A 20,347-nucleotide genomic window follows, 5' to 3' on the forward strand; every position below is an offset into this window, starting at 1 on the left:
AATATGGTGGATGTACAGCACATTGTCGTGTGATGCACTGAAGAAGACACTATTAGAATCACCACCCAAACTGGGTGAACTGGGAGATGCCTGTCTATCATCTGTCCATCATCTGTCCATACACACTGAATGGAATCTAAACTGAAATGTTAGACACCCTCATATGAAACAACCCTGAACAGCTGGAGATCTTCACTTTGTCACAGAATTGGCCTTTTCCATCGTCTCAGACCCAAAAAAGAAATCTTCGCACATGGAGCCAATAACTAAAAGCGCAGCCAGAGCGGTGGAACCCCGGCACACGCCGCATTCACCAGGCTGAAGCTCAGCAGCAGGCGCCGAGGTATTTACACCGCGCACGTGTGTTTCTGGCGTGGAAGCGGCTCATCCATCCTTTTTTGGTGCTGTGGTGTCAGCGAGCACTGGGAGGAAAGAGGAACCCTTTCATCTTCAGGGTGAATAATGAATGGCCTTGTTCCACCATGCCTTAGTCAACCATCAAAGAATGTGGGCCGCTGAGGCTGGCAAGTGTATTTAAATATTTCAGCGTCTCAGCGGAGGGAAAGACGAAGATAGAGGCAGTCAAACGCTTAGCTCAATGAATATCTTCAAAACCTTTTAATACTTTTTTCATATATTTATTTATGTATAAAGTGCATAATAAGAATATGTTTATTTAACTTTATGTAATAGTATGGTTTGTGTTTATAGTTTTGTTTTTTCATTCATTTATTAATCTTCCGTCGGGGTCAGGGTAAGCATCTATTTACATAATGTACACAAGTCCAGGTTTGATGGCTCCACCCACTTGCTCATTGCCCAAATGGCCAGTGAGCAGGGGGCGTGGCCACAGGCAAAATCAGGAGAACAGGCATGTGACCCCGGCGTCCTCTGAGTGGTCGCAGTTGTGCACGTCCCACGCTATATGAGAGCAGTGTAGCAGGGAGCTCTCCGTGCCTCGGCACTTCACATTGTCCAGATGGATGGCGCCGACGCCCGGCCCAAAGTACGCCTCCCCCTGGGCGGCCGTGGCCTTCCCACAGCCCGCCAGCTTGCACACCACGCCGGCGTCGGGCAGGTTCCAGGCGTCGTCGCACACTGTCCCCCACATGCCCCGCGAGAACATCTCCACCCTTCCCTCACAGCGATGCTGACCCCGGACCAGCCTCACGTCACCTGGAGAGAAGAAGGGGGCGAGATAGCATCAACGCGTGGCTGCGTGTCACTACAGAGCTAATCCGACCCGACAAGTACAGGTTTTTAAAAAGCCCGGCTTTCTTCACTATACTAATGTGCGGGGAAATTTTCACCTACTGTCACCTATTAACAACACATCACCTGACGATGGTGGCAATTCACCGGGGCAGTGGTAGCCTAGCAGGGGCAGTGGTGGCCTAGCGGTTAAGGAAGCGGCCCTGTTATCAGAAGGTTGCCGGTTCGAATCCCGATCTGCCATGGTGCCACTGAGGTGCCACTGAGCAAAAGCACCGTCCCCACACACTGCTTCCCGGGCGCCTGTCATGGCTGTCCACTGCTCACCAAGGGTGACGGTTAAATGCAGAGGACAACTTTCAATGTGTGCACTGTGTGCTGTGCTGCTGTGTATCACATGTGACAATCACTTCACTTCACTTTCACTTTCAAATGAGCATCTCACCGAAGCAGCGAATCATACGGAGAGGATAGGTACTATAGACCGGAAGTTCGTATTTGCTGACTGAAAGGATGTTGGCTCGGCCCAACATTTACATGCTCTACACTACAGCCACTTTTTTAGTCATGAATTCCGGACGTGTGGTTCAATAGCAAGAGGGTTTTACGTAACTTTTTTAAAGAGACAGACGTACTGTTTTTGAAAGGTCAAAAGACCAGGCCACAACTGGCGCATGCAAGGAGCATCGCTGAAGAGGAAACAAGCAGCAGAAGACCACCACTCCTGCTCCGGTGGGCAAAGCACCTCCGTACGAGGACCTGCTGGGTTCCGATGAACTGAAGCATGCGGGTACAGCAGCGGGGTTTTGATTGCAGGTTGGACTGAAGTGGACTGACGTTACCTGGTAACCGTCATCAACGTCCGACAGGATTACTTCTTACAACCTGAGTCCTCTGGTCCAGTACAGCAGCTTTGTTTGCTGTATGAATGTTCTGGTAGCATCATAATGGACACGTATTGTACGCCATGACACTGGACTACACTCTGGACTTCTCCACCTCTACAACTGTAGGTCTTTTTCTCTTATTGGACAAATCATCACCAACCCTGCACTGACACCACTTGCAGGTTCACTCTACCCTGGAAGGGGTGCCCTCTCTCTTTCACTCCTGGAGTTTTTCCTTGTGTGCAGAAGGGTCAAGTGTGTTGGGGTTTCAACTGTAGGGCCTGTCAAAGCCCATTGAGACGTACTGTATGTGATTATGGGCTTTAAGAAAAAATAAATGTTGTAGTTGTTGTTGTTGCCGTCTAATCCCAGACTGCTGGTGTACGAGATGCAGCGATTAATGCATGTAGCCTTTACTAAAAGTTAAAATTGCATCCGGACGCAGCGTTTAATGCATGCGTTCCTCACGTGATGTTGCTCCCTGTGAAGCAGCTCAGTGAGCAGACAAGCTCTTTTCCTGAGGCCACGCGTGTCCATCATGCCCCGTCAGTCACTGTCTCCCATAATCCCATGGTGCCCCCGCGGCAACTGTGCTTCTATTTCAATGCCTGAGTCACAGGCCGAACATTTTGTTTCTGAATGGCACACGTTGCTATGGCGAATTAGGCCTGTGATCACATGTTCAGGGAGTGGCGTGTGAGTGGGAAACTTCCGCAGCCTTCTCCTCACCTTCGACTGGAGGTTTGACTGTGGTCTGGGGTTTCAGAACTGGGGCGGTCGTATCTGGCACTCCAAAGTCCCGTGCCATTCCCACAAGGCTCTGGAACGCTGAGTCAAGGAGAGGAAAGAATAGCACTGTCAGAGAGACCGTTCAACGTCCACGAAACCCTCTCCACGGGCCACGAACCCGAGCCAACATGGACCACATGTTTCCTGTTTAATGCCCCCTGTGCCGCTGTCTTCATAAATGTTCATATGCGGGATAATTTCGTGCATTTATTAATGGCCTGCAAGCTCCGCGTGGCTTTGTTCGGCCCGTCAGAGCGGCAGTTTGGCCCGCGGGCCTGCGGTGACGCTGATCGCCCCCGACTGGCCTCTCTATATTTCATGCATTCGTGGCTCTTTGGAGAGCTCAGCTGTGCCCAGTGATGAGAAAGCAGAGTCTGCACTGAGGGAATCTGCGTGGGCTCTGCACGAGGTGCACCAAGGTTGCCTGAGCCTGGCCCTGGAGATCAGGCGACAAAGTTATAGGTTGTATGCAAAAAAACAACAACTGTCTTACGCAAGCAGATGACCCCAGCGTCCTCATGGTGGCCACAGTTGTGCTGACCCCAGCCCAGGTTGAAGCAGTCAGAGAGCCTCGGCTCGTTGCCCCTGCAGTCCACGTTGTCCAGGAAGATGGGTCCCGAGCCATACCCGAAGTAGGCCAGCTGCTTCGCAGCTAAAGCCGGGCCGCAGCCCAGCTGCTTGCAGACGACCTGGGCGTTCTCCATGTCCCAGTCGTCGTCACACACGGTGCCCCACACGTTGTCGTGGAACACCTCCACCCTTCCCTGGCAGCTGCTGTTGCCATTGGCTAGTCGGATGGTGGGTGTCTCTGCACAAATGTATTCGATCAGTAAATTATTAACAGGTTTTGCATGAGAAAGACAGTAAATTTTACTGAAGATCCATAATTAATAATCATGTCCCTTTGGTAGGTACCTTTTGTAGGTTGTGGAGTTGTGGGTGCAGAGGTAGTTGTCTCTGTGGCTGGACCCGTCACATCAGTAACTGAAAGACAACAGTGAGGTGAGCGCCCCCTGCTGTCCAGTCTGTTGCCCAGTACTGGTTTTGATCCAGACTGCCTGATGGCTTTTAACTGTTCCACGAATGGCAGATGAACCGCTTTGGACTTGTGTGTGTGAGACATACCTGCAGCTGCTGTGCTTTCTGGGTGCAGAAACCTCCGGCCCATCGTCTCGGTGTTTAACACTGGCACGCTGGTGGACAGAGATCCTTCGGGAAGGAGAGGGATGGATGAGCCAGTCAGTAACGTTCACATCAAAGATTGTCGTGTGAAAAGTTCTTGCAGTGTGCTGTGAGCGTCACTAGACAGTGCTGTCTGACTGTGAATATGCAAAAGGAACATGCACATCCATGTCGGTAAATGTCTAATTTTAATACATTAATGCACCAAGAAGGTAAAACTCTGATCAATAATCAGTCCTTAATTATGCATTAGGTGTCAGTTTCCCATTAAGCCTAGTCCAAGACAGTGAAGTTTTCCATTCAGGACTAGGCTTGTTTCATGAATGGTATGTATGGTTTCTTTGTAGTAACTAGACTGAGTGCCGTGCACCTGAGCAGATGACCCCAGCATCCTCGTGGTGGCCACAGTTGTGGATGCCCCAGCCCAGACTGTAGCAGGCGGACAGCTGACTCTCGAAGCCTTGGCAGTTGACGTTGTCCAGTAGGATCAGGCCGGTCCCATAGCCAAAGTAGGCATTGGTGGTGGATGCAATGGCTTGGCCACACCCGATCTGCTGACACACCACCCCCGCGTCTTTTATGCTCCAGTCGTCGTCGCACACCGTCCCCCAGCTTCCGCTGTAGAAGACCTCCACCCGACCCTGGCAGGAGTCCTGCCCCCCAACCAGCCGGATGGTGCCATCTCCTGCAGCACAAGCAGCCGTGATATTATGAGTCTCTATCTGCAGCACCTTCCTTTCGGAACCAGTTTTGCCAACAATACCACTGCTCACGTGGAACGCAGTGTGAAGGGAGTTGACCATGCATCTGGTGTGATGGAAAAGCTCACGTCTACGGTTACAGTGGAAGTTATTATTCATTGTTCTGTATCCCCCCGAGAGAAGCCATATGAACAGAGAAGGTGTATCTTGAGTTTCCACTTCTGAAATTGGTCACGAGATATCATTCCTGCGACAAACAGGTTTTACGTTTACATTTCTGCCATTTATCAGACAGCCTTATCCAGAGCGACCTACAACCAGAGGTTTAAGGGGCAGTGGTGGCCTGGCGGGTGAGGAAGCTTACTCCAGAGGGGACCTCAGAGTCCCCACACACTGCTCCCCGGGCTGCCCACTGCTCACCAACCAACGGTGATGGTCAAAAGCTGAGGAATTTTCACGCGGACGATCCCCCTGGCCGCACTCTTGCTGTGGGACACAATGGTTCTGCTGATTTAGGATTACTAAGCAGAAGCTAATGAGATCTTCAGTTTCCTGGCCAATCACCTCATTTCCTCATTGTGAATTTTGCCATTTGTAACCGTCCTCCGCGTCCTGGAAGGAGCTCGTGAAGATCGTTAGAAGCCCGTCAAGACCTACGGTTACGTGGCGGAGTAATTACGAAGCTATCAAGTGCTATTATGTAACACGGTCACTTTTCATGTGGGCCTTTCTTCTGGAATTGCATCTACTGAGTCAGCCTATGTCCTGCTGGAATAACCCTAACGACTGTGGATGAACTTACGTAATCCTGAGCTCCTGCGCGACGGCGTGGTAGGCGGTTCCTGACCTCCTCGAAACTCCGGCATGGATGTTCCTGATCACACACAACACCTTCAGCATCAACAAGGGAGAGGAACTAAACCAACTCCCACAGTACATGATAAAGCTGTCCAAGCTGTCTGACCTCAGAAGAACGTCTCCTGATCAAAACTAACTCCCACGGTGCATGATAAAGCTGTCCATGCTGACTGACCTCAGAAGAACATCTCCTGATCATCCATCAATCAGCATGTCCTGCATATCCTGCTCATTTATTGATATTTCTTCCCTGTTTATTCTATGTCTAACTTTGTGAAGACCTTCCAAGCTTTTTGCTGTGGTCCATGTATGTTTGGGTACCTTTACAGGAAACAGCCACATCCTCATAGTGGTAGCAGTTGTGGACGCCCCATCCCAGACTTCCACACTGGCCCAGGTCCACCTCACCACCCTTACAGTCCACGTTGTCCAGGAGGATGGGCCCGAAGCCCTGGCCAAAGCGGGAGCTGCTGCCCACTGCTGCCGCCAGGCCGCACCCCAGCTGCCGACAGACCACGTTGGCGTCCACCATGTCCCAGTCGTCATCGCAGACGGTGCCCCAGGTCCCGTTGTGCTGGACCTCCACGCGACCTTCACACCGGTTCCGCCCGTTCACCAGCCGAACTGACAGGGGTCCAAGACACCAGGGTTCACACACGTCACCATTACTGATGTTAACTCTGAACACGACCCCATATTGTTTCATTCAGTACAACAGTCGTCTGTTTTCCATATTTGTTATTAAGGCTCCTTCTTCTACAGCAGCGTTAACAACAACATGTTCACATCACGTCCCCTTCTGTCCCTGTACTGGTCAGCCATTGTGAACCGGAAAGCTGAGCGCGAGGGAGGCGACCTCGTTATTTGTGCCTGGAAGGCTGGAAGGGAAGTACTGTCCCTCCGCCGCCCCCCTACATTGTCCCTCGGCCCGTTCTCGAGGGGACGCGTGCAGGTGTGTACGGCGGGGAGCGCGAGATCCTCACCTTGGGACGGCGCGGCGGGTACGGTGCCGTCGGCTGGAGGAAGAAAGAGAGCGGGACGGGTGGGGTGGGGGTGGGGGTGGGGGGGGCAGAGGGGCGGGAGAGACTCAGGTGAAATTATTTGTTGAAAGGAGGTCCTTGGCCCTCCGTAGTCACCGTATTCTATATCGGCCGCATCTGTCTTCCTGTAATCTTACACCTGGCCAGCACCAAAGCAGGAAGGTAATTTCGTCCTGGCCATCGTCCGGCGTGCCTATCAAACCGCGCTCGGACTGGGAGATCTACTCAGGAAAGAGTTTAAAACCCACCTGGCGCGACTCGTCTCGTAACTTCAACGCTTCCTGTGGTTGGACACAAAAAAAAAACAGGCAACTTTGTTTAAAGTGAAGTGATTGTCACAGCAGCACAGCACACGGTGCACACAGTGAAATTTGTCCTCTGCATTTATCCCATCACCCTGAGTGAGCAGTGGGCACCATGACAGGCGCCCGGGGAGCAGTGTGTGGGGACGGTGCTTTGCTCAGTGGCACCTCAGTGGCCCCTTGGCGGATCGGGATTCGAACCGGCAACCTTCTGATTACGGGGCCTCTTCCTTAACCGCTAGGCCACCACTGCCCCACTGACCACTGACCATTCAACTACTCAGAAAACTGATGAATAATAATTCACACACACACACACACACACACACTGACCTGAGTTGTGCAGGACGGTGGCGACGCCCAGGAGCAGACAGACCGCGAGGACAAGCAGGACGACCACCGACCTCCACGCCTGCCACGCCCCGATCCAAGCGGCCCTCATGTCAGCCAGAGAGACGCCACCGGCACCTGAAAACACGCCGACACACACACACACACCAACACACAGCAGGCTTCAGTCACCCTTCTTCTGTCCCCCGCGTCCCCTCGCTTACTGAGTGCCAGCGCTCGCTATCGATGCTGAAGTGGCTGCTGATGGGAGTTCTTCAAAAGAAGAGCAGGACAAACACGTAGAGTGGGGCTGAGTGTGTGTGTGTGTGTGTGTGTGTGTGTGTGTGTGTGTGTGTAGTTAGGTTTGTCAGGCGGTGTTTATCTGTCTGCGTGCAACATTGATTGTGTCTGTGTGTATGTGGGTCTGGAGTGTGTGTGGAGGGGGTGCTCGTCTGTTTACATCATAGTAGGGAACAAATTTTAAAATCTATTTATTTTTCAAAGTATGAGAATTTTTTTTTTATGTTTAAGTTGTAGAGAGTTAATTAGCAGTTTATTACACTGTTATTACACTATGTTAACACAAATTTGTGAAAACAAATTTGCTTGTGTTATAGAATCTCTGATTGATTGATTGACAGTCTGGAGTGTAAACCCCGCCCATATTCCCCGCGGCAGCTTACTCCGCCCACTGATCACCAAAACCAGCATTGGTCCATTGAAAAACACACACTTCCCTCCACACAATGTACTACACGCTGCCCTACACACACTACACACACTGTACTACACACACTACACTACATACACTGTACTCACACACTACACTACACACACTTTACTACACACACTACACTACACACACTGTACTACAAGCTGCCCTACGCACACTACACTACACACACTGTACTACAAGCTGCCCTACACTACACACACTGTACTACAAGTTGCTCTACGCACACTACACTACACACACTGTACTACAAGCTGCCCTACACTACACACACACTGTACTACAAGCTGCCCTACGCACACTACGCTACACACACTGAACTACAAGCTGTCCTACGCACACTACACTACACACACTTTACTACACACACTACACTACACTCACTGTACTACACACACTGCCCTTCCACACTCTGTACTACACACACTGTACTACACGCTGCCCTTCACATACTACACACTGTACTACACACACTAAACTACACACATTACACTAAATACACTGTACTACATGTTGCCCCATGCACACTGTACTACACACCCTACACATTCCCTAAAAACCTTCCAACCGGAATTTTGCAACTGCAACTGCACTTTGAGTCTTGAGCACTGTTACTGTCATGTTTAATGCACAGAGATGGTTGTAGCTGTGTTGGGTATTCGGGTCTTTACTGTTTCCTCCAAATCCGCCCTGACCTTATCCTGGAATGCGCTGCAGCCCTGGGACGATGTTCTGAATCCACAAGAAGAGGGAGAATTTGATATTCGGGAGAGGAGATAGCGCACATTCCGAGCCCCGGGTCGCACAAAAAGCCGTTTCTGCTGTCTGTGTCCCCCATCGTCAGGGCTAAACGCCGCTTCCTGCGGATCTGTCACTGGGACCCTCCGAACCGCTTAGGCCCCCGATGACACCTCAGGGGCGCCTCTCGTCTCTGCCCAGCGGGCGGAGGGTGGGGGCGCCGAAGGCGAAGGCGCCTGGGCCTCGGCCTTGCTGGGACTTGGACATTTCGTATGGGCGTCCGGATCACAGGGGAGCTGGTCAGCGGCCGGGCTGTTTCCTGCGTAATGCTGCCACCTCGGTCATCCTATTAGCGCGCAACACTAACAAAGTAGCACAGTTATGAGGGATGAAAAATAATCTAGTCCCCAATGTTGTGTCGTTCAATACTCCATTCATGGCTGGACGCAGCACTGGTCCACAGGGGAATAATGTTTTCTTTTGTGCCGCTGCTGCTCGCCCTCCCTCCTCTCTCCACCCCGCTGAGGAACAGCTGAAAGATCTCGGCCCCACAAAAATACCCCGTAAAGTCATAGATAATCAGCAGAAAACAGACACACACACACACACACACACACACGGAACCAACACGGCTGAGGAATGTCATGGTGCTTTTAAAATTCGCCTTCGCTGCGTCTGTCAGCGCGTCCGTCAGGCCCGTATCCAGTTCCCAGTCAACAACACAAACCAGCCAACTGATACACACATATATACACAGATGGGACTCAGACATCACAAACAGTCCCATCACAACTCCAACAGAACCCATCAACGTCCAACCACCTTCCAACCAACTGGACTTTTTCCATCAGAAAGTTCCTCCTGGCTTTTAAGACGTAGTTGCCGAATGTATTTTTCATGGTAAAAAGTGTAAAGTCCCGTACCTGAGGAGCTGCTGAGGAGCTGCTGAGGAGCTGCTGGGGATCTGCGGTGACCTTGTCCCCAGCAGGAGAGCCGGTGAGGAGAGTCCCCACAGGGTGGTCCGGAGAAGCGGGGCTCCGCGTTTCTTCTGGAGGTCGGCTCACTGCAGCAGCGTCCGGCTCCGAGAGCGCGGTGGTGCCAGGGCGGTCATGTCCCGAGCGCTGCGTGTGGAGGTGCGGATGCCTGGCGTCCTCCTGCCTGCCTGGGATGAAAGAAGAAGACAACGGGCGGGCAGCGGCTGAGAACCCTTCACAGGTGAACTGGCATCTCCAGTTTCAGGCAGAAGGTGCCGCCTCGATCATCTAAAGGAAGAGAGTGTGACAGAGAGAACATGTCTGTGGGAGGTGTGTCTGTGTGTGTGTGTGTGTGTGTGTGTGTGTGTGTGGTGAAATAACATAAATGTGACTTATTCCTTCATCTGAGTCTCAATCAAATCATAGTTTTTTTTTATTAACCTTTATGCACACAAAATCATCTTCTATTTTCATTAATAAAGGAATAAACAGCACAGTGAAATCAGTTGTTCTATATTGCATTAAGACAATTGTAATTATGTAAGAATTATGTAGATCAAATAAAGTTTCAGCTGCAATCCTGTGTCATTTAAAACGAAGTTAAAACGTTCAATCCAGCCACTTTGTGCAGATTTTTCATGTGCAGATGCCACTGTGCCATTGGTCCGGAGGAGAGGTAGTGCGAGGCCCGACTGCAGGTGACATGGGCTCGGGGTCCACCGGGGGCCATGAGCCAGAATGCCGGGCCTCGACGGTGGCCTGTTTGGTAGAAAGTAGGTTACGTAAAGAAGGAGAGTGAGAAAAAACCCGGCGGGAACAAAAGCAGGAAACAGGAACGCGTCTGATTGTGCCCAGCTGGGAAAGTGATACGGGACAAAGGCTCTTGCGAAACCCATGATCTCAATAAAAGATCAAAATCGCCACAAGCAGATCTGAAGCCTTCAACAAGGCCCTGCACTTCCAGATGATCGGGGTCCAGGTTGGGCGTTGCTCCAGGATGAAAAAGGGTCCCCTTCAGGAATCAGGAGAGATTTCGTTGTGCTCCATCCTCCTGTCCACAGATGGGGACAGAGGCACACCAGGCCTGAGGAGAACGGATGGAACTTCACATAGGACAAGCACAAAGTCCGGCTTTGTGCTTGTACCTTCACTACCGGTCAAAAACGACCGAATTTGCACAACGAGGACCCTGAATGACGTCAGAGTGGACGTCAGAAGACGACGCCGTCCTGATGTGGCCTGTTCACTGCCCCAATGTCATGCCCAAAGGGGGTCTGCTAGGGTTCCGTTAAACATGATATAGCAACATTTAGAACTCTTACAGGGAGAACAAGCACGATTTCTTTTTCATCATGATCAGCCGCCAACGACTTGCTGTTCTATTACAGCAGATCAGATGCTGATCACATCCTGTGCTGAGATGGTCTAACAGGAGATTCTGGGTCGTTCTGTTATAAAATCTCTTCCTGGTCTCCATTCACATCCTGATGCTTTTGTCTTGCAGAACCTCCAGAACCTCCTCTGGCGTTTTCCTGTCCCCCACCCACAGTGTCTGAATTCACTGAAGTGAAGCGTGAAGATCGGCCACTTGGTGAGACCAGCTGATGATGGATTTCTTGTGCACTGGACAAATCAGTCATTTTTGCATCTAGTGTTTATTGTATTTATTACCAAAGGAACAGCATTGCAAGATCTGATCTTAATATTTTGGAGTGCTACATGACATACTATAAAATAACATATGAAGACATAAAACAGCTGTGCAAGCATTAGCACAAGCTTTAGTCTTAAGGTTCCAAGAAGTAAATTGCAATATGTGTAATTAAGTAGTTAAGTAATGTTTTAATCAATCGACAGCCCTATTTTCTTATGACAGTTACCGCAGTTAGATTTACAGTGTCACCTGTACTTTTAGAAATGGTACCTGAAGGACATTTGGTGATGTATCATGGTGGCAAGATATCAGCTATTGTGGTGGCAGTGGTGGCCCAGCAGGTAAGGAATCGGAAAGGTGCCCCTGAGGTCCCCTTGGTCAAGGTACTGTCCCCACGCGCTGCTCCCCGGGGCGCCTGTCATGGCTGTGTCACCGTTTGCTCTGCGTCACATATTTCATATTCGCCTTCATATTCTGTATCATGGGCAGATGAAATGGCACACAGTGATACAGAGTTTGAGTAGAAACAGAACCGTTTTCAGAACCGCTTTACGTGTTTTTTTTACTTCTTGTGTGTGAACAGCACGATGCCGTGAAGGTTTGGCGCTTTGAAAACTCCCACGAACGGCCTCGGAAACAGTGCACAGAACAAACGAACGTTTAAATAACCCGTCTCAGGGGCTTTACAGCCACTACAGGTGACACGTCTCATACTCAGACACCCTCTGGACACGAGGAACAGCTCCCTGGACAACTGACATGGAGGGAAAATGGGGGGGGATTCCGAGTGGGACGCCCTTCCGGGGCAGCACTGGGGAAACGAGGGTGATTGTCCACGCTGATGAGGGGTAGTGGTGGGTCCAGCAGTACATTACATTCCATACCTTTTAACTTCATTTTACGTGCATTCGGTGTATTATGTGTTACTGATGTTTCAGTCTATTTGTTACATAACTTTTTATCCTGTGCTAATGTGTAATGCTGTACAAATAGAATTAAAGGCTTTCTTTTCTACTCTAATATCAGTCTAGTTGTGCAACAGAGGACAACATACCCTTACATAAAACTAAAAATGAAAAGGATGGGGCAGTCTGCGTTGAAACCAGCCCAGCCTGGCGGTACAAGCTTTCGGGCTCCAGGTCCCTGGGGCTTTTCTTCTGACGTCTGAAAGAAATGATCTGAGCGAAACCCAAGCCCCGTTGGGACGGTCAATGCACCACTCCACTATTGTTTTCTGGAGAGAAGGAAACAACGGGGACAGCGGTCGCTGTCAGGGAAGTTCCTCCATCTTTCACCTTGATCAGGCGTGGATCAAACAAGTCTGAGAATGAGGAAGGAGAGAAATCATTTCTCTCCGTCGCAGGGAACGCGGCCAGTGAGTGAAACGAGAGGAGGGGGAATATGTGGATGAGATGAGAAGGTACCTCCCAGCAGGTTGGATGAATGGCTGGGTCTGCGGGAATAAAGAACATGCAGTGTGATGGAACACGATATTCATTCCTGAATCTCTCTGTATATCTTGCTCCGGCACTAGGAGGCGTGCTGGGATCTTCCGAATGAGAAGTGTGCAGTTCCTCCAGCCGCCATGGGGCGCTCTTCAACATCTCTGGAGGTCTTAAAATGGCTGCACTGACGCTTCCCATTAAAACCTGGTGGAGCCTGAGAGGTTCTGCAGAGAGGAATGGGCCAAACTGGCCAGACTTTAACATGAGGGCAAAAAAATGTAATGGAATACATTTTGGAATAAGGCTGTAACATAAGATATTGTGGGAAATGGGATACATGTACATTCACATTTACAGCATTTACCAGGCGTCCTTATGCAGAGCGACTTACAATCAGTAGTGACAAGGACAGTCCCCCTGCTCAGGGACACAATGGTAGTAAGTGGGATTTGAACCTGGGTCTTCTGGTTCATTGGCGAGTGTGTTACCCACTAGGCTACTACCAGCCATGAATACATTCATAAGCCATTAAAGTTACGTTTTCACATGGCGGGGAGACAGGATTCAGGACAGGGTTGCGTCTAAAGGTCGTGCCTCTGATAGTTCTCAAAAAAAGTCACTTCATTGGAATCAAAAAGCAAAAAAAAAAAAATCAAAACCTAAAAATTCGTGTGTTCTGGCGCACAATTATCCAACACATTCATCCTAAAACTGTCAAACTAAACCCCATTCTTGAAGAGTAATGGACCATTATAACAACATTATAACTGCGTGGCACTGGGTGATATTGGGCCTGCAGACCCAGACACTCTGCTCCCTTTTCATGGCTGCCCACTGTCACTAAGGTGAGGACACGTTTTACTTTTGATAAATTATTTGTGCGTTATAGCGTGATAAGAGTGTATTAAAAGGAATAAACATTACAGTAATATCAGTGCAAGAGCTTCTTCCCCCAAGCAGTTGGCGCCCTCAATGCACCGCCATCACCAGAGCGCTGTTAAACTTCCAGCCTTATGCACCTCCTAACGTCCTGCACATTTTGCACATGTTTGTCTTGTCTTGTGTGTCCAGTTACAAGCTTCTACGTGATGTTGTCCAGTTGTCCTTGTTCAGTGTACAGAAAGTTTTACTAATTTCTTTTATAGTACAGTACAGGCCAAAAGTTTGGAGACACCTTCTCACTCAATGTGTTTTCTTTACGTTGGTAGATTCTCACTGAAGGCATCAAAACTATGAATGAACACATGTGGAGTTCTGTACTTAACAAAAAGTGGAGACCTGACCTCCACAGTCACCGGACCTGAACCCAGTCCAGATGGTTTGGGGTGATCTGGACCAACAAGTGCTAAACACCTCTGGGAACTCCTTCAAGACTGTTGGAGAAGCATTTCAGGTGACGACCTCTTGAAGCTCATCGAGAGAATGCCAAGAGTGTGCAAAGCAGGAATCAGAGCAAAGAAACTAGAATATAAAACATGTTTTCACTTATTTCACCTTTTTTTGTTAAGTACAGAACTCCACACGTGTTCATTCATAGTTTTGATGCCTTCAGTGAGAATCTACCAACGTAAATGGTCATGAAGATAAAGAAAACACGTTGAATGAGAAGGTGTCCAGACTTTAGGCCTGTACTGTGTATATTTGTCTTTTTTTGTGTGAAACAGCATTTAATACACTCATTTTACTGACAGTAAACCTCTCTCGGACCCGCACGTCGGGCTCCGCGCAGTGGCGCGTCTTGGCCGCCAGGGGGCGGGCGGTCCCCCGCGGCGCCGCGCTTCATGGCGGTCAGCTGGTCAGCGGCGTCCGGCGCCGGGGATTTAGCAGCGGCGGAGGCCCTGGCGGCTCGGCGGAGGGCCGTGTCGCGATACACCCCGGACGCGGAGCCCGGCGCGCCGGCAGGTCGCCGCGGGTTAACCTGTTGCGCCGCGACGCGGCTTCTTCTCCTCACACGGCTCCTCGACGTTTAGGTAAGAAGACGGAACGTCTCCCGGTAACTCGCTGCGTTCTTTCTTCCACTTACTTCCATATTTCCCGCAGTTATTCAACAAAGAGACGAATCGTTTATATAGCCAGGTACAATTCTGCGTTTATAAGGCGACATTTATAATCATTTACCAGACGCCCTTATCCAGAGCGACTTACAGTCAGTAGTTACAGGGACAGTCCCCCCCTGGAGCAACTTAGGGTTAAGTGTCTTGCTCAGGGACACGATGGTAGTAAGTGGGGTTTGAACCTGGGTCTTCTGGTTCGTAGGCGAGTGTGTTACCCGCTAGGCTACTACCATTCTCAGCTAGCCTAGTGGGTAACAATAATCCATATTCTATTAACCAGAAGACCCAGGTTCGAACCCCACTTACTACCATCGTGTCCCTGAGCAGAAAAAAAGTGAAGTGATTGTCACTTGTGATACACAGCAGCACAGCACACGGTGAAATTTGTCCTCTGCATTTAACCATCACCCTGAGTGAGCAGTGGGCAGCCATGACAGGTGCCCGGGGAGCAGTGTGTGGGGACGGTGCTTTTCTCGGTGGCACCTCAGTGGCACCTTGGCAGATCGGGATTCGAACCGGCAACCTTCTGATTACGGGGCCGCTTCCTTAACCGCTAGGCCACCACTGCACCAGGACACTTAACCCTGAGTGTCTCCAGGGGGGGAACTGTCCCCGTAACTACTGACTGTAAGTCGCTCTGGATAAGGGCGTCTGGTAAATGCTGTAAATGTAAATGAAATTCCAGGCCACGTTCCAGTAACGTTATTCAAAATGCAAGTAATAAGGCAGGAACTCCGCCCTTTTCCCAACATCCGCGCACAATGTAATATCTGCGGCGGTGTGAGTTCACTAGTACGCGGTACAGACGCTCAGGGTTCGGGGGGCTCAAACCCGGGTGTGGAAGTTCTGGAACCCGAGCTTCTCTTTCCCTCCTGACGTCTCTGACGTGCATGTCCATCTTGCTTCTTTTCAGTGGCGCGGGGCTGCTGCTGCATGTCCATGTTTCTGCCTTTAACTCCCATAATCCTTTGCATGAGCCTCCACTCTGTCGGTCCTCCGAGTGTGACCCTCGCCTGCGTGTGAAGGCCGCGGCGCCGCCACTTGTGTTGTCGTCATGGGGAAGGACCGAGGTAACCGCCCACCTCTCTCCCCCAAGAAGCCCCGCCCCTGCTGCGCGGCACCCACGGCCGAGCGGGAGGTGGAGCGGCTCGGCGCCGCCCTGGAGGCGGAGAGGAGCCGCGGCAGGCAGGCGCACAGGAAGTTCTCCCTGGAGCTGCGGCGGGCGCGCGAGGAGGCGGGGCGGCAGCGTGACCACGCCCTGCGGGACCTCACCTCCCGGCTCGAGCGGCAGAAGGCCCTGGAGCTCCACCGGCTGCGGGCGGCCCTGGACAGAGACAAGGCGGCCGAGGTCAAGCGGCTGCTGCGGCGGGCGGGCGGGGCCGCAGGGCCCGGTTGCCTGGGCAACGCGGCGGCCTATCGTAAACTGGACGAGGTGCTGCAGTCGAATGGACGCAGCGCCCGCCTCCGACGCCTGCGGCACGACCTGGACCTGGAGCGCGGCCTCTTCCTGTGTCACCTGCTAGACGCCCACGGGTGTCCTCAGGAGGGCGAGGACCCGACTGGACCTTCTCCCCGTGCAGGATGGAGCATCTCTGAGGGCGTCATGCAGGAAGCGGTAAGACGGACGTGACTTTATTTCTGGTTTTCTGGACATGGCCTGTACGCTGAGGGCGTGGAGCGTTCCGAGGTTCAGGGGTGTCGCTCCGACCTGAACCTCCTCCTCTGCGGAGCTCGGCTCGGGTGGAGTTCGGCTGTGTAAATTATTAAGGCCCGCCCTGCAGACGGGAGAATGGCAGCCGGGCTGAATAAGTGTGTGTGTGTGTGTGTGTGTTATCGCATTTTAATGCTGCGTCGATGCATTATTTAGTAAATTCCGGGTGTCTGCGGCGCCGGTCTCGACCCCGGACCGCATTACTAGTATTTTAATGAAGAGTGGAGCACATCAAACGCGCAAACGCGGCCAAATATGACGATTATTGTTGCCTAATTAATTAGATGCATTTTTAAAATCCCTGCTTGTGTCGATTCTGTATGAATCATAATGTCCGTGTGAGTTGTGGTGTAAACACACACACACACACACACACACACACGCTGTAGTTAAAAGCGGTCTGTGGTCTGAGCGCTACACCGGGCGGAAGAACGAACCCGCATCCAACGCGCAGAAGTGAGGAGGAAATCAGCTGATGTGAATATGTTCTCACAGAACTGTGTATGTGTGTGTCTGTGTGTGTGTGACTTTTCTGATGTTTTTGATGCCTCGCTCTGATTGGTCGGTGAGGGGTGTAGCGGGACTCTCCTCGCTCTCTCCTCGCTCTGGGTGGGTGAAGAAGTGGGGTGCTCTGCACGGGGTGGGGCAGCTGGCGGAACTCCTCCCAAACTGGGAATTTTAAATAATTGAGTTTTTTGAGTGTTTTGAGTGGAGCCCCAGTGGGACGGTGGTGGCGGGTCAGCTGACCTCCAGACGTCTGTTTTGATTTATTTACTTCATTATTGATTCCCTTAAACCCCCACATCTCACCGTCTCCCGGCTTTTAATCCGGATGCGGCGCAACTGGGCTTTAATTAATAATGAACCGTAAAAACAATCTATGCATGTGTCGTAATGGCAGCGTTAGGTTTAAATCACGCTTATTATGGGGTCTCTCAGGTTAGCAGAGGTGCTACCGGGCTAATTCAGAAAATTCAGAGATCGTCCGGGGATTAATGCCATTCGTTTTAATGCCACGTGCATTTTATATTCATATCGGCGTCAGAATTCCTGCTTTTTTAGAGCAAAGTCGACATCCTGCTCCGGAACTGAGCGGATGGAAGGTAGTTACGGGCCTTTTTTTAATGGAATTTGTTTTAAAACGTGCGTTTTATATTCATATCGGCGTCAGAATTCCTTTTAAAACGTGCGGTAAAATGGCCAATCACAGACGAGATGAGAACGTGGCTCCTCCTCCAGCCGGATCTGAACCTGTAGGCACCGTCCCGGTTTCTGCTGGTCTGGTCCTGGTGTTTAAACTCTCGCCACCTCACTGCATGTTAATGACCCATGATGTGTTTCCTCTGGGAGACTGGCCAAACACACACACACACACACACACACACACGACTTGGTTGGTTTTCATCTCCCCAGGGTGGCGTGTCTCCGTCTCCGTGATTATTGGCTGTCTCAGCGCCGCCGTTATATACGAGTTTAAGAGTGTGTGACATCTTTGCTTACCAGCGTCCTTCATGTGTCAGCAGGTGTGTGTGTGTGTGTTTTTTGTGGAATATGAATTATTGATTTATTGACATTAGACACAAATGATGCGAACTGGTAATTTAATACGAATTCTTGCAGCAAATGTTGGTTTATTTTTTGAAGATAAAAAGGCTGATGATTCAACAAAAATATTTTTTTAAAGATCGTCACATGCTGATATGAAGAGTGTGTGTGTGTGTGTGTGTGTGTGTGTGTGTGCGCATCTCCTTCCGTTACACCGAGCCTCCTCTTGAACAATCAATCGGCTCCCAGCATCATTCCAGCATCATCTCCATGGAAACCAGTTCCTGCTGCAGTCACGATTGGCCCGCTGCCTCGGCCTGGCTGCACGTGATAGGCTGACGGAGCCCGTCTGCCCCACCCCCTTCACCCACACCATCACACACACAAAGCTCCTCCTCCGTCCCTCGTCTCCCGTCTTAACGTTCCGTGTCCGGACGGAGAACGGAGAGGCGGCGGCGACCCTGGATACCGCGGCAGAACCGGCTTTTCTCCGGAGGAGCGAGTGCGGTGCCGGTTCCGCCCGTTCTGCGAGGAACCGACCGCTGCGGCACGACTCGTGGACGACGTCCCTGCTTCGAAGTGACTCCTTCCTGCTCCTCGCTGTCCATTGGCTGAGGAGGGCCCTGGTACTGTCTCCGCGGCGACGAGCGGGCCCGTCATGCGTCCGCGCTGATCCGGCGAGCGGCGCCGGGAGATGTACGACCTGTGCACCAGGCCGGAGTCCGACGGTCCGGGCGAGATGGACGCCGCGCCGGACCCCCGCGAGGAGCAGGGACCTCCCGTCCTGGGAAGACGCACACACTCGCTGTACGAGGCGGGCTTCGCCAAGGTGGGTGTGTTCACGGACCCCGGCAGTGATGTCACGGCGCCGCCGACACCTCGCGGCTCTAAATCCGGACTCTGACCTCGACCCACATTCCTCACCGCCTGTCCGCTCCATCCGTGGAACGTTCATACTCTGGAAGGTGGGGATGGCAGGGGACGGGGTGTAGAACGTCTGTTCCAGCCGGCCTGCAGAGACGCAGCCGTGTGTGTGTGTGTGTGTGTGTGTGTGTGTGTTCCACCTCTATGACCTTCCTGTGAATTGGGGCAGTTATAGGTGGCCTATGGTGGCCAGTGGTGGCCTGGCGGTTAAGGAAGCGGCCTCGTAAATAGAAGTTTGCTGGTTCTAATCCCGACCCGCCAAGGTGCCACTGAGGTGCCACTGAGCAAAGCACCGTCCCCACACACTGCTCCCCGGGCGCTTGTCATGGCTGCCCACTGCTCACTCAGGGTGATGGTTAAATACAGAGGACATGTTTCACTGTGTGCACCGTGTGCTGTGCTGCTGTGTATCACGTGTGACAATCACTTCACTTTACTTTACTGGACATGGAGTTGCTCTTTTTTTCCCAGCTGTCGGGTGGTGTGTGTGTGTGTTTTTTTTTGGGGGGGTCAGTTACTTTTTGTGAGTTCTGTAGTGTGTGTGTGTGATGTATTTTTAGACTAGTTCTGCAGTTTTGTCTCGGCTCGGTGTAACGTGTGTCTGTGATTCATCGTCACCTTATGATTTACATTTACAGCATTTACCAGACGCCCTTATCCAGAGCGACTTACTATCAGTAGTGACAGGGACAGTCCCCCCCTGGAGACACTCAGGGTTAAGTGTCTTGCTCAGGGACATGATGGTAGTAAGCGGGGTTTGAACCTTGGTCTTCTGGTTTGTAGGCGAGTGTGTTACCCGCTAGGCTACTACCGATTTACTGAACTGGGATCCTGATAACGCCTTTACGTTTGGGCCGCTGTCCAGAGCAACTCCCAATCCGTAGTGACGGGGACAGTGTCCCTGAAGACGGGCTCGTGTGTGTGTGTGGTCGACCTTTCCTCGTTCTGTGTGCATGCGGCATGAGTCGCGCCTCTCAGTCGTGTCAGGGTCCGTGTTGAAGTTTAAGTTGTGAGGCGCGTGTGACACTCGTACCCCAGCGGCCTCGTCACGCTTTACGGTTTAGAAGCTCTGAGAAGATCTAATCAGGTCCAGGGGCCCTGGAGGAACATGAATAAATTCACACGCTCCTGTAAACCAGCAGCTCTGTGTGTGTGTGTTGATGTGATGCCTCGGGCACCATCTCTATAGTCTGCAGTGTTCACAGCACACACACACACACACACACACACACACACAGCGTCATGCCACATACACACACACACACACA

At 51.4% G+C, this 20,347-nt stretch overlaps 2 protein-coding genes across 15 annotated transcripts in view; one reads left to right on the top strand and one right to left on the bottom strand.

Moving 5' to 3' along the window:
* Positions 1 to 595: 595 nt before the first annotated feature.
* On the bottom strand, positions 596 to 9,999 carry LOC114792630 (scavenger receptor cysteine-rich domain-containing group B protein). The gene is made up of 12 exons (XM_028983949.1): positions 9,696 to 9,999; positions 7,305 to 7,439; positions 6,918 to 6,950; positions 6,613 to 6,645; positions 5,951 to 6,253; positions 5,574 to 5,645; positions 4,441 to 4,755; positions 4,014 to 4,097; positions 3,804 to 3,872; positions 3,382 to 3,696; positions 2,829 to 2,927; positions 596 to 1,176 (listed from the first exon to the last, which is right to left on the bottom strand). Exons 2-12 carry the CDS (start codon positions 7,411 to 7,413, stop codon positions 860 to 862), a joined length of 1,749 nt encoding a protein of 582 aa, XP_028839782.1. The 5' UTR covers positions 7,414 to 7,439; positions 9,696 to 9,999; the 3' UTR covers positions 596 to 859.
* A 4,626-nt stretch (positions 10,000 to 14,625) lies between these two features.
* Positions 14,626 to 20,347, top strand: part of tspoap1 (TSPO associated protein 1) — a 50,808-nt gene continuing 45,086 nt past the window's right edge. For 12 of the 14 annotated variants that reach the window (XM_028982208.1, XM_028982193.1, XM_028982202.1 and 9 more), the window contains exons 1-2: positions 14,626 to 14,815; positions 15,813 to 16,514. In XM_028982208.1, the coding sequence (XP_028838041.1) occupies positions 15,954 to 16,514 (561 nt within the window). In that variant the 5' untranslated portion in view covers positions 14,626 to 14,815; positions 15,813 to 15,953. Of the gene's footprint in view, positions 14,839 to 15,812; positions 16,515 to 18,521; positions 18,985 to 20,347 lie in introns of those variants that run through there. The other 2 variants (XM_028982207.1, XM_028982206.1) reach the window with 2 other exon arrangements.

The sequence above is a fragment of the Denticeps clupeoides genome, chromosome 6 (assembly GCF_900700375.1).
Source record: "Denticeps clupeoides chromosome 6, fDenClu1.1, whole genome shotgun sequence".
In the NCBI taxonomy this organism is placed as follows: Eukaryota; Metazoa; Chordata; class Actinopteri; order Clupeiformes; family Denticipitidae; genus Denticeps; species Denticeps clupeoides.